At 46.2% G+C, this 13837-nt stretch overlaps 1 protein-coding gene across 1 annotated transcript in view; it reads left to right on the top strand.

Annotated features, from left to right (window-relative positions):
• LOC147728922 (sodium/nucleoside cotransporter 2-like) overlaps positions 1–13837 on the top strand; it is a 475735-nt gene that overhangs the window by 294882 nt on the left and 167016 nt on the right. The window contains exon 10 of the mRNA XM_086959167.1: positions 6946–7026. Within this exon, the coding sequence (XP_086815293.1) occupies positions 6946–7026 (81 nt within the window). The remainder of the gene's footprint in view (positions 1–6945; positions 7027–13837) is intronic.

Genomic DNA, 13837 nt, shown 5'->3' with positions numbered 1-13837 from the left:
ATTCGATCAGATGTTAATGCACGCCCCTCCTTAGACAACAGATGACCGAGGTAGGTCACCTGAGGTCTACAGTATTGAAGCTTCTTCTTCGAAACCTTATGATTATTCTGTGCCAAAAAGGAAAGCAACGCAAGTGTACTCTGTTCGCATTGTACATAAGAGTCAGCAGCCAGCAGAAGGTCATCCACGTACTGGATAAGCGCGACACCAGACTGCAATTTAAAGGAATCCAACTGCCTTTTCAAAGCCTGACTATAGATGCTAGGACTTTCAGTATATCCCTGGGGAACACGACAAAATCTATACGATTTATTATTTAGCGTAAAACCAAACAGGTATCTGCTATCAGGATGAACAGGGATAGAAAAGAACGCATTCTTTAAATCAATGACACTAAACGTGGTGGCCGTTGGTGGAACCAAAGTAAGCAGGGTCGTAATATCAGACACCACCGGGTATTGAGGAATGACAATTTTGTTGATCTCTCGCAAGTCAATAATAAAGCGATAGATTTTGCCATCAGTATCTCTCTTAAGGATCGGAAGAATAGGACTGTTACAAACATTATAAGGGACCTCCTCCACAACCCCTGCAGAAATCAAATCCTGAACAATATGTGTCAATGCAATTTCACCTTCTCTCGAAATCTTATACTGTGGCACTCGTGGTAGAGGGGCCCCCTCCTTAACAGTAATATGTATCGGTGGAATACGCATCTCTCCCACATCCGTGTCTGAGGTCGCCCATAACGTGTGCGGGAGAGAGGCCAAAGCTGAAATATCTGAAATTGCGTAAAACCTGTCGGGGTCAGGATAATTATCATTCAGGATAACCCATACTCCCTCCGGAGCGCAACGTATTGTCGCTCGAAAATATTTAAGCAAGTCAATACCCAGGATATTGTCTGGGGTATGGGGTGATAACAAAAATTGACCGAAACTAAAGTATTTGTCAAGACATAGTGCAAGGGGCTTGGACAATGGGCTGGGGGAGGGTGTGCCATCAAACCCTACACATGTAATCATCTCGCCAGACAGGGGAGCCCTCGGAACCAAGTTTTTCGACAAAGCGCTACGTGTAGCTCCTGTGTCAACTAGAAATTGATCAGTAGAACCCAGAATACCCGCTGTTACACATGGACCCTGCTGATCTACCGGCACTTCAACTGATTCCTTACCCCATCCTACGCAGTCCTATGCATGCACATAATCCTGGTGTTCCACATTCTCTCCCTCCAAAATCTGATATTGATTCCGCCTATCAAACGTATTTCGTTCATCCTGGCCACGGCCCCTCTCCTCAGTCTTTCCACGATCACCTCCGCCACCTCTAGCTCCCGTATAACCTCCTCTTGACCTTCCGCCTCCTCGACCACGCTGACTACGCTGCTCACGAAGTACCGGACAATCTTCGGCCCAATGCCCAAACTCCTTACAATAAGCACATTGATCCTCCGCTATGTCCGTACGACCATACGACGTATTTCCTCCACCCCGTCTACCTCTATCATTCCCTCTACCCTGTGTTCCCCGAACCTGCGCCAACATCACCTTCGTTTTCAATTCCTTCGCCTTTTTCTCTACACTTTCTTTAGCCTCCAATTCCTGCCGCTCATAATACTGAGCCATAGTTAACAAGGACGCAGGGGTTGCCGTGGCCCAGGAACTTTCACTCGACTTCAATCGTTTAGCAATCTCCGGTAGGAGATTAGCCACATACTTATCTACAAACAAATGCCGACCCGTATCGTCTGTCAAAGATTGACCACTGTAATCATGAAATGCCTCCTCAAAACCTGTAAAGAAATCTGAGACCGTTTCATCGGGTTTCTGCTTGCACGACGTCAACATAGTCCAATCAATCTTTTTAGAGGGAACAAGCGTCTTTAATTTAGTCAGAATAGCTGCCGGGAGATCTAGAATTAACTGACAAGGCTTACATGCTGGTTCCCTGTCTAAATCTGCAGCATTAATTTCTTTCCATGTGCCCCCCAATATCGTTTCATCATTATTTTTACGAATTTGCCGCCACATATCAGGTGGCAGAATTAACCCAAAGAACAAATCTATGTCCACAAGAGTCATCACACAAGACGAAATAGCCCCTTCCACCCCTTCATAAAATGCCGCCGGATTTTTTCGAAGATCAGGTAACGAATTTTTCAACGCCATAACGTCTGCTCTATTCCACGGCGTATATACCCAATTATACACAAAATACCCTTTCGCATCCTTTGACAATTTATCATCATCCGTACCTTCCCCTTTTGGTGGAACATACAAAGGCGCGGCTTCACGCATAGGCATAACATGCAATGCAGAACTCTTATCTGAACCACGGAGAGAGCACTCCTTAGTCTGCCCATTATTGCCCGAACCAGACTCCTTTTGCCTCCTTTTCCTCTCCTCCCGCAATCCGGCTGTCTCATCCCGTAGCGCGATCAGTTGCTTGAATAGGTCGTCAACATCTGAAAGATCAAAATCACCTTTAGCCAAATTCTCACGATATACTGACAACGATTTAGATTCTAACGTGTCTGAAAGTTCCCGATACGCGCCTACAACTTCATCCGCCAAACTAGACAGAAAATACATTAATTCAAGATCCGACCACGCTTTCTTTTCTTCTAACAACTGCTCCTGAGAAACACAATTCTTAGTTACTTTATGAGCCCAACTCCGCAAATGAGCGGCCCTCGCCGCAGTAAACCTGAGAGCAGATATACCCTTGTGATCCGACTTATCCTGTCCATCGTCCTCTGAATCCCCAGCTGGAGCCGTCGGCGAAACATACGGAGGTGGTGACCGATCTAACAAAGAAAAATCATCAATTTCATTATTAAGGAAAGGATAAAGTGGTCGGCGGATAGGAAATTGACCAGTCGTCTGCAATTTACGTTCCCGTTCCTCCCTTTCTTTCTTCTCCTGAGCCTCCTTTTCCTCAAGATGTAAAGCCTTATCCCGAGCAGCCTTACGCTGCTCTTTGTCCGCCAAGGCAACCTCACGCTTCATTCGCTCGCGCACCGCTTTCTCCCACATTCGCACGCAATCAAACATATTTTGTCTAGACCTGCGTTGAAACAAACATTGCTCTACAAACTGTACTTTACGTAAATCGAACGACCCATGTAGAGGCCATTGCAATTCAAGATCGGCCTTTGTATACTTATGCCATAATTTGCTGTACATAATAGGGGGAAGGCCATGCTTAATGTATATTTCACGATTTGGTGTTCCCTCTGGGGGAGCCGGCTGTGCTTCCGCTAACCTAATTGAGGTACCCTCTCCAAGACAGCACATCCCTCGAAGTGTGCTGAAAACAGGCATGTTCAAAAAGTATCACGAAAGCGTGACACCGTATAAAAAGGCACTTACAGTACTTCACACAAATGTGCCGCTCAAAAGGAAAAAAAACAAAGTTAGAGAAACATCTCTACATGCCTGCCTATGTGAAGTGCACTACACATATAAGTTCAAAGATCACAAATTCACAATGTTAGCTAACTCAGATCAAAACGTAGGACTTCGGCAAGCGTCCGAGGACTACCTTACCGATCACAAATCACAGAATTTCAGTAAGCGTCCGAAGACTACCTTACCGAACACAAATCTTACCCAAAGTCTCAAAAGTCCAGATTCCAACTGCCAAGGTCTTGTAAGCCAAATCAGCCAAACGGCACTTTCTCAGCGATGCAGACACTCGAAAACTCAGTCGGAGACCGGCGCCACCTGGAAGGTCAGATCGGAAGGAAAGGAAAAAACACCGTGGCAGCCAAGACTCGGGTCACTCGTGGCAGCGCGCGTCCATGGCGAGTTTCCAAGCCTTCGTCACGACCTCTCCTTCGGGCATCCGAGTCGCCGATGAGTCCCTTCGTGGTCGCCAATTTGAAGTAATTAGGGTTCCCAAGGCCTACATGTTCCGAAGATAACCCACTTACAATCAAGAACTGTTGGCACGGAAGCTGTAAAAGTCAAAGAACAAGTTTATTAAGACCCCATGGGGTGGTGGTACACTCATACAGCACCCTTCGGCAATGCAAGAGGTATCACACCGAACATCGGTGTGACCCTTCTTTTATATGATTCTACAGGTAATAAAACGTACTCGCGGCACAAAGTTACAGAACATTATGTACATATAAGGGCATATTTTGGAATACTGCCAGCTCATTGGAGGGTTTCAAACCCACTGGTCAGTTTGCGGCACATTCCTGAGGAACGACTGGTCAGTGTGAACTGCGCATGTGTGGCTTGACCAGTACTAAAAATAGCCTGTTGCTGGGCAGACTGAAGTGGTCAGTGGAACGGACAACAGACTAAAGGGCACGCCGGCCACGAGGCCGTTCATGATCTAAGATGGCCGCCAACACGTACAAAATGGCGTTTCTATGTATAGCTAATTTAAGCGGGAATCGTGTAGCAAAGCTAAGCGCTAACCCAGCCATCGTCAAAATACGACAACTCTCCACTGTAAATCAGCCAGAAACACTGGTTTCAACTAAGACAACAACTCTGTACGTGCGCATAAGACGTTTGGTGGTAAAGAGAGATAGCTTAGTAGTAGTCTTAGAATACTATTTGGCAGTAGTGGGAGTACATTATAAATCGCGTCTTAATGTGCTCTGCAGCATGTACTAGCATTACCATGAAGAGCTCAGTGTCAGGAGATCATGTAGCTTAGTGCAGGGCCATGATGTAACAAATCGTTATCACGTGTGTTTGCCCAGCAGACCAAAGAAAATTAAAGAACAACAATCCCCAAAAGTCCGCAAATTGGAAGCTCAGCCGGACAAGGAGCAATGTGGCAATCCTCGTGTGCAGTATGCTAAGCTTAAAGAATATAATTTTACAAAAATTATATTCGTCGTCGTGTACCGTAAAAGTTAACATTGATTAGTTAAATAATACCCGCACATATATGCTATGTGTTTGTGCACGGTAAACACTACGCCAGCAGACTCAGAGTCAATAGCATAGAAGTGGAACCTTTGCTCCGGTGCAGGCCGTCTTGAGACCCAGTGTACTCTGTCAGGTTCCCCGCACTGAAAACAGTGAAGGGTCTAGCTCACCTAGACTCCCAACTCATCACTGCCACCGCAAACGCCTGTCGAACGTCTGCAACTCTGGTGCAGGCTGCTTCCCTCAACTGCGGCGTGAAGCAAACAGACTCACAGAAAAGAAGCTGCAAACCCCACAGTGAGAGATTTTGTCACTGCAGCGGCCATCTTGGAGTATGTTTTTAATTCGCCATTCAAAGAGAACATGTGTCAACAACATTTCCTATGTTAGCAATGTAATATCAATTAGTTTGTATGCACATACCGAAATGTATACAAATCGTTCACTTTCCCCTAGAAGAAAATAAAAAATTTAAATGTGCTTCGATTTTTTTAATTTTCTATTAAAATAGACGAGATCACCTAATGCGATTGCTTTTGTGTTATAGAATTGTTTTTATCTTGAGGCTTTTTAGTTCTTTATTCCAAACCACTATTGTATCATGGCTGCTACAATTGCAGGAGATTTTTAGGCGTCATTTTAAGGTTGCCATTTTGTCTTTCTTTGATTTTCATAGGGGCTGATTAAGTTCGAAAGATAGTCGCCACGCAGCCTGGCGTCAATACGTAATAGAAATTCTTTTGAAAAATGTTAAGAGCGGGTCAAACTTGATGTCTATATGTCGATGATGTTTTGTGCAGAAATTCGTAAGAGGGAGAACACAACAAAAGAGATGTTATAACGCATTTACTTTATATTTTTCCACAGCAGTGCACCACGTGTAGTGTGATCTACGCCTGCACAGCCACAGGACCACTGGTTTCAAGTGTATTACCTTAACACAAACAAGGGACGGGGCTGCGGGAGGAACGGAGGAAGCCTTACGGGAAAAACATACAAGCACTCGCCATGACGTTCTGTTTTCGCTGTAAGCCCCGTCCTTTTCAGACTGGGGGGGCGTGTTTTTCTTTCTCCCCTCCTCTCCATTGGCTGGAGGAGAGGAGAGAAAGAAATTAAAAGAACACGCCCCTCAATCCGAAACGGACGGGGCTTAAAGTGACAGACAACGCTCTTCTCCAATGGCTGGCCGCCGTTTAGGAAGCCAGCCAAAGGAGAAGAGCTGGCTTGTTTAAGCCCCATTCTAGAAAACATAAAATCTCGCCAGCGAGACTGCGCAAGCGCAGCCTATGCAGGCCGAGACCTACAAATCATGTCTTACTTCGAAGTCTATACATATTTCCTTCTACAGCTGCTCAGTGCTGTATGTCAGAACATGGGGGAGGGAAATATAAAAGGGCCAAAAGGGCCAAAACATCAGAGCATAAATATGGAGACCCCAAATATTGTGGAGGCAGTACATGTAGGCAGGTATCAATTTATTTTTCTTAAATCCACATCTAAGTACCTTTAGGATATTTTTATCATCAAGGCATATATAAGTGGATTTAAGAATAGCACATATTGGGGAGTAACATAAGAATTTAGTTTACAGCATGAACACTAGAATGCAGATATTCTTTCCAGCTGGAATATACAACTACATTCCACTCCCATTTACCACCTGCCTTGGGCAGGTGATCAATGTGAGAGGGGGATCATTGTGCATTGTGGACATTGGGCGAAGGGGGAAAGGTGGGCGTCCAGGTGAGCAATGCTGCAGCAAGATGTGGAGAGCAGTCCTTGCTCCTCTGTGCCGCAGAAAGGGATGAGGATGGGGACCATGCACGTACCCCCAGGCCCTTGCCAATTTTACTGAGACCAGTCAGATTTTCCATCCAGTAAAACTGACCCTGGTTTCTCTGTCCCCAGGTGCTTTACGATCACATGGAGCACTATCTTTCATGGAAATGCCTCTCCATTGGACTTGTACTCCGGGCTTATTTGTGGGTTTCTTTCTTTAACTTAAACTCAAGCATGTTGATGATTGCATCTCCTTTTTTCCAAACAGATCTCCTGGCTAATGCAGGTCACGATGGGCACCACAGCAACAGAGACCTTGAGCGTTGCAGGGAACATATTTGTGGGACAGGTAATTTGATTTCTAAAGAAGATTCTCTGTCATCACACCTGGCGAGGCAACTCAGAATTGCACTTCACAAACAAGATAAACAAGATGCATCTGTGTTCTTTATATTCCACTTGCAATCCTTATGAATATTTATTATTACGGTCTTCCAGAACATGTCGTTGTCAAGACCCCAGAGTTATCCCGTGTATGATCTGCGGTGGCCTTTTGCATGACATAATGGCCCTGATTCCAAGTCAATGTGTTCTACGTGCAGACAAAACCAGTGCAGCTGCTATCTCTGCACATATATCTTCCTTTTACAAATAAATCCCGCAAAAACGAGGAATAATTGATGCGAGCCGGTGGAAAATGCAGTGGCCACAGCTATCATTTTCGCATGGTGGGGCACATGAACCTGCTCCTCTCCCAAAGCGTCTCGCACTGCACCGGCTACCATGGGGCAATCACGGCGCTGCTCTCATGCTGCTAATGCCATTTACCAGCATGAGAGCAGCACCGTGATTGGCCTGAGAGGGCTGACTTGAAGCTCACTCAGGCACAGGGAGCCTTTGGCTTTTCTGCAACCCAGCTGTGCAAATAGCTAGGCTGGAGAAACATAAGTGTGCATGTCTCACAGGTAAGGTTTGTGGCCAGCTGTTCCTCACATAACCATATGCGCCTCCTGGCCAATCTGATTTTGCAATGACCCTAACGAAAAACTCATACTCCAATTAAATACAAAAAAAATCTTTGATTATGTGAAATTGGGGAATGTATTTCACATGATGGGCAGGTTGGGGATCGGTCTTTCCTTTTTTGCAGAAAGTCTAATGGCTGTACACTAACCCTGTGGAGTACATGGGCTGTGGAGGACATGTTTCACAGATGTTTCCGATACTTCGGGGTATAAGATAAGAGTGCTCCCTGTCCCCCTTGTTGTTTCTGGTAACGCTGGAACCCCTGGCAGATGCTATTCTTTGCTTCCTCCTTTTTCGAAGCATAGATATCCTGATGGGGGAATATAAAATCCTCTTACATGCTGACAATATCTTGTTGACCTTGAGTGACTGTAAATCCTCTATCCCCAATCTCATCTCTATGATTGATTCCTTTTACGTTTTCTCTGGCTACAAAATCAACTGTACGAAAAGTGAGGCCCTTCCCTTCCTTAACCAACCACGATCGTGATCCTACGGTCGATTCAATTGGCTTGATATGGAAGCCCTTGAGGCAAAAGTATTTAGAATTCCGTCTAAGGACCTCGATGGTATGGTTCTTGACATTCTTCAGCGTCAGATATCTAAATTAGACCAGGACTTTACATGCTGGTCTGCCTTGCAAATTTCCTTTTGGGGAAGAATTCAGATGATTAAAAAGGTCTCAGCACCACGATTTAACTATGTCTTTAGCATGTTGCCCCGTCCTATCCCGTCACACATACCTCGAGACATCAATAAACGCACTAAGCAGTTTATTTGGGCAAGAAGCCTGCATGATTACATGTGGATACTAGGGTAGAGGGTGTCCGGCATCCTGACATGCATATGTACTATCTAGCTCATCACTTTTCCCAATTGGTTAGTTTGCCTGTTGATACCCAACTTCAATGGGCGCTTTTAGACCAGCACGAACTGACTCGAGCCTTAGCAGGCCTGGGTCTTCTTTATGACACTAAACTCTCCCGATCTCCCCATTGCCCCTTCCCCCCCACACTAGGGTGATGTGAGAATTCTTTAAGGAAGCCCACCGACGACTGCGGATTAACAGTCTGATCCACAGGTAACAGCCGCCCTGGTTGAATTAGGGCGTACACATAGGCCTCTAGCCGGTCAATTGTTTGGCATGAGTATCTAAGGAACTCATGACGATTGGAGATTTCCTAAGTGGAGACACTTTCCAAACTTTTGTGCAGCTCCTAACGGAACTTCTCCTTAACTTGGTCCCAACAATGAAGATAATGGCAGTTAAGGAACTGTCTATGAGGTAGACTGGGGTAGGAACCGAAACAACTCCTGGCCTTACTCATTTTGAAGTATCTTATAACATGGGGCCTTTCCTGAAGGACAGTTTCGAATCTCTATCACATCCTTATTAACAGTATGTACTTCAATTCTACCCTACAGTGTACCGGCATGAACGACTGGGACCCTTCTTCTCAGAAGAGAACTGGTAGGGAATGATGGAATACAATGATCGAGCTTACTTCACCATTTTGTATGACTGGTAATAGTCCCCGTACAAGTTCAAGAGAGCTGCTGGTGCTGCCAGACCGCTGCCTGTGACCTTCTCCACATACTGTAGTCCTGCCCAGCTCTGACATCTTACTGGCATTCAGTATGGAGAACGTTTCACAACACTAGTTTTATCCCCTTCACAGACTCTGCAAAATTAGCCATACACATACTACACGATTTCACGGATATAGATGATACCACCTCCCATTGGCGTTGGTGGATATTGATGATAGCACAGTTGTGCATTTTGAGGCATTGGCGACTCTTCAATGTACCTACTCACCAGGAATGGGCCATTGAACTATATTGTTTGGCCTCCTACGAAAGACGCATATACAAACTTCAAGAGCAACTGCCCCAGCAAGGCCGGTACTCGCCAGCTATACACCACATCCTGACATTGAAAGAATGACAGATGTAGAACTGTTAGCTCAGCTAAAACAATTAATTAAAATTCATAGACAATTGGTACAATATGTCATGCGGACTCTAACAGTCCAACCTGCTATAAGAATTCCACAGCAAACCCTTCATCAAGGGAACACAAACAAAATGTCACCACAGACTATACAATCAGCCATTGGTAAATTACCAACAAAAAGGGAACAAATTCCATTCTGATTAGCTCACAAATTACTCAAATCTAGGCAGTATTTCCTGATAGTACACCTCATGAGAAACACAGGATTCTAACAATCTGTTTACCAATGGGGATCACACCACACCTAGAGGACTGTGACACTTAGGGTACAGTCTTTGCTGCAATCTGCACAAAAACACATGGTGTTCCATCCATGGCGGTAATACCAGATGTCCTGAACAGATTAAAAATGAATATGGGGCAGAGCCTGCTTTAAATCTCGGTATGAAGTTACTGAAAGATTTCAAACAGGTCTCATCTATAATATTAGCTAATATTAAAGATGGAGCAGCATCCGTGGCAATCCGCCAAAAACTAAAAGAACTTGATGTAACTGAGATAATATGAACTGGCCAGAATAATAGAAAAATCCTATGAAGAACTTGGAAAAGATAGTTTGGGTGGGAAACCAGTAAAACCCGAACTAACAGAAAATCCGGATAAAGTTTTTATTAAAAACATTCTCACTACTCCTAAAAAGAAGTGGGAAAATACTAGACAGACACTTCCTAAGGAGAAGCGTTCTCAATCAAGAGGTAGGTCTCCTCAAAAGGAGCCTTCTGAAAGAAGGTATAACCTCAGAAATATGGATAATTTGAGAAAACCTGATAGATATCAATATACTGATACACGTTCCTCTCGTACTTTTCAGACTTCCTCAAAGAAATAGGAAAGAAGAGGACGATCAGAACGAAAGGAAGAACGCGTGAAGTCCAAAACCGATCAACACGTTCCAAAAAATAAGAAAACTCAATTCTCCAAGAAGAAGGTAGCAAGTCTAAAAATCAGACATGCCGAGGATCTTGAGGACACAACTCAAGAAAGGGTAGTGGGCCCAGACAATGCTGGACAGTGCAGCAGAAGTTACCATAGCTCGCAAGATCCTGAAGGATCATCTGGAGACAGTGGACTTGAATGAGTACATTCAAGTTGGAACTGCTGATACCAGGGTTAGTGTACCCCATAAGTTATATGAAGTAACACTCTGGAAAGAGGGGGACATAACTAGAAAAATAAAAGCACTCTTTTGGGAAAAACTATCTAAGGGTTATAACATCCTTCTGGCTGAAAAAGACTGGCCACCTGAATTTGTCAGGGAGTGCCCACATGGCGAAGAGATCATTATGCCAGCCTTCTCCAATCATATTCCTATTCATATAAAATACACCAATGCCAGTAAATGGGCTGCGGCCCAGGCTCCAGCATTATATAAAAATCATGTGGGATGGGATGAGGACTCTCCTCACCATAAGATACAGTTAAAAAATCAACCTACTGCTCAGAGGCAGTATCCAGTTAAGCAAGAACCTAAGAAACAGGTCAGGGAGATCTTAGATCAACTTGAATACCAAGGGGTAATTGAAACATGCACCTAGTCCATGAACAATCCTTTGTTTGCTGTCTCCAAACCAGACAATACATATCGTCTAGTTTTGGACTACAGACATTTAAATTCTTGTTGCAAAACCTTTGCAGTACAAAATGCACACAGTGCAGCACTGATGAATAACATTGTGTGCAAAAAATATAAAACAACATTAAATATTTCAAACGGTTGAGGGGAGGAGCAACGCGCCGAGCAAGATGGCTGCGTGAGCTCTAGGCTCCTCCGTGACCGTCCCCTGGTCTCCCTATCCTGATAAATATCCTGCCGCCTAAGCTCAGCATCGCCCTCTGGAAGCATCGCGGTACACCGGGAGCCAATCCCGACTTCCCGGAGACGCCGCGATCCATAGATATGAACGCGATGACTCGTGGCCTGCTCCGTGATTGAAACCGGGGGCATGAGTGGACTGGAGGCCACCTCGGAGTTTAGCAATAGCGGGGACCCAAGCCAGAACTCGCCAGTCGGGTCCACCCGGGTAGGCCAGCATCCCCGAGAAGCGCGGGAGGTGAGCGTTGGAGGGGTGTGTGAAGCGGGCGACGGTGTGAGGGCCCCCCACCCCATCACACTGTTGGTACCTAGGCAGAATATCAGAGCCCAAGAGAAGATCCAACGGGCGCAGGAAGATTGGGAATGCCCAGACGCGATCCATCCAGGGGCGGTGGGGGACGGTAGGAATTGATCCTTCCCGTGCACTTTTGATTTGCGGCATCGGAAGGCATTGTTGGAGCCACACGGGACGATGGATGTGTGAAGTGGCATGGGGGGACTTTGAGGATATGTTTGCTGCCACTATACAGGAGATATATACAGGAGATCTGTGAAAAGGGGTCCCCATCGGGCTCCTGACTGGAGACACTGAGCGTGTGGATGAGGCCCAGAGTGACGCCATGAGACTCCTGGCGACTGTGGAATCCTGGGCACCACGCACTGCAGAGTCTGTGGGCTAGTGGAGCAGGAGCCCCCCCCTTCCCCGCCACCGGCGCATGAGGAGTGGGAAGCGCTGGGGTGAAGTGGGCTGGGGGTGGGACCACCGGACGACTTGTGAGACTCGAGCGGAGCCTGGACAGAGGTTAAGAAGTGGAGCAATATTGCGTGGGGGTGAACTGCGTCATGGTGATCTGAGGGACTGCGTGCTGACCTGGGGGTTCCCCCCGCTTTTTTCTGGTGGTTCTTGCCGGACTATTCCTGGGGACCCAGCAGTCCTGTGCATGGGCCCCAAGCAGGACTGAAGTATCTGGTTGGCGGTTCCCCCCCCTCTGGATAGCAGCTCTCAGGAGACGGGTGCAACTTAAATTATGGCGACTAAAATAGATGGTGAGAGACACTCGTCCAGGGAGTCAAAGGAGCTAAAACCAGTGCAGACGAATATACTCGACCGTTAGACAATGCGAAGGGGCTCCCCATCTGAAAATAGACACTGCGCAGCCGGCGGTGGAGACTCTGGCGGGGCAGAGCTATCGTTGTCAGATGTCATGGTGGCAATTGAGGGTATCAAATCTTCTCTGGGGCAACAAATGGTGGCATTGGACTCTAAGCTCAATGCTGTCTCCATTTAAATTTACCTTATTTGTGTAGATTTGACCAAAGCCAATGAAAAGGTCAAGTCCTTAGACATCAAAACTGCCAGCTTGGTGGACGATGTCGCCCAGCTGCAGCAGGAGGTGAGCGCCCTTAAATCATCCCACGACCAGGTGGAGCGCAAGCTTGAGGAATATGAAGGGAGGGTCCGAATCTTAGGAGTTCTTGAGAAGGCAGAAAGTCTGCTCCCAACTTGTTTGTGGAAGAGCTAATCCCCAAGCATCTCAAGCCCAAGGGAATCGGAAATTTTTTCACTATTGAACGTGCTCACAGGGTCCCGGGTGGGAGACAGCGGCCTGGAGCTCCTCCGCGCCCTATGATCGCTAGGGTGCTCAACTTTAGAGATAGCAACGCTATCCTCCAGGCTGCCCGTCAGGAAGAATCCCTCCGGTATGAGAATGCTACGCTCTCATTCTTCCCTGTTTTTACTCAACTGGTCCAGAAGCATCGCCGGAATTTTCTGGCGGTCAAGAAAAAGTTGCGTGATAAGGGGTGAAAGTATGCCATGATGTTCCCGGCATGTCTGAGGGTGGAGGCAGAGGGAAAGGCATGGTTTTTTGATAACCGACTGGATTGATAGCCGTCCCACTGGTGGCTTGGAGTTTCGGGGTCGAGACAAGGAGGCAGCAGACGCAGAACAGAATGAGTCCAGGCCTCATTACGTGAACACTCCATGGATTTTCAGGTACCGGGTTATTGTTTGGCAGGCGGCCTGACAAGGACTTACTGGCGAGCGTGGAACTGAACTTTCACTTTTTGGAGCTTAGGCGGAAAATTTTGTTTTTTTTTAATGTGGGGTCACAGGGGGGGTCCGGGATGCTGCCATCCCCCTCATTTACTAGATTTACTAGCATAGACGTTGTTTGTTTGGGGTGACAGGCACTCTGCTAGTTAGGGATGGGCTTTTGCCATATGCAGGGGTGCAGGGCGGATGGGAGGGGAATGGGGTAGTCTAAAGTTTTGGTTCAGGAATTTTACTTTTTATTTTCCTTT

This window comes from Lissotriton vulgaris, chromosome 2_2 (genome assembly GCF_964263255.1).
Source record: "Lissotriton vulgaris chromosome 2_2, aLisVul1.2, whole genome shotgun sequence".
Lineage (NCBI taxonomy): Eukaryota > Metazoa > Chordata > Amphibia > Caudata > Salamandridae > Lissotriton > Lissotriton vulgaris.
Note: the sequence above shows the minus strand (reverse complement) of the source record. Positions and strands in the feature narration are given on the sequence as shown.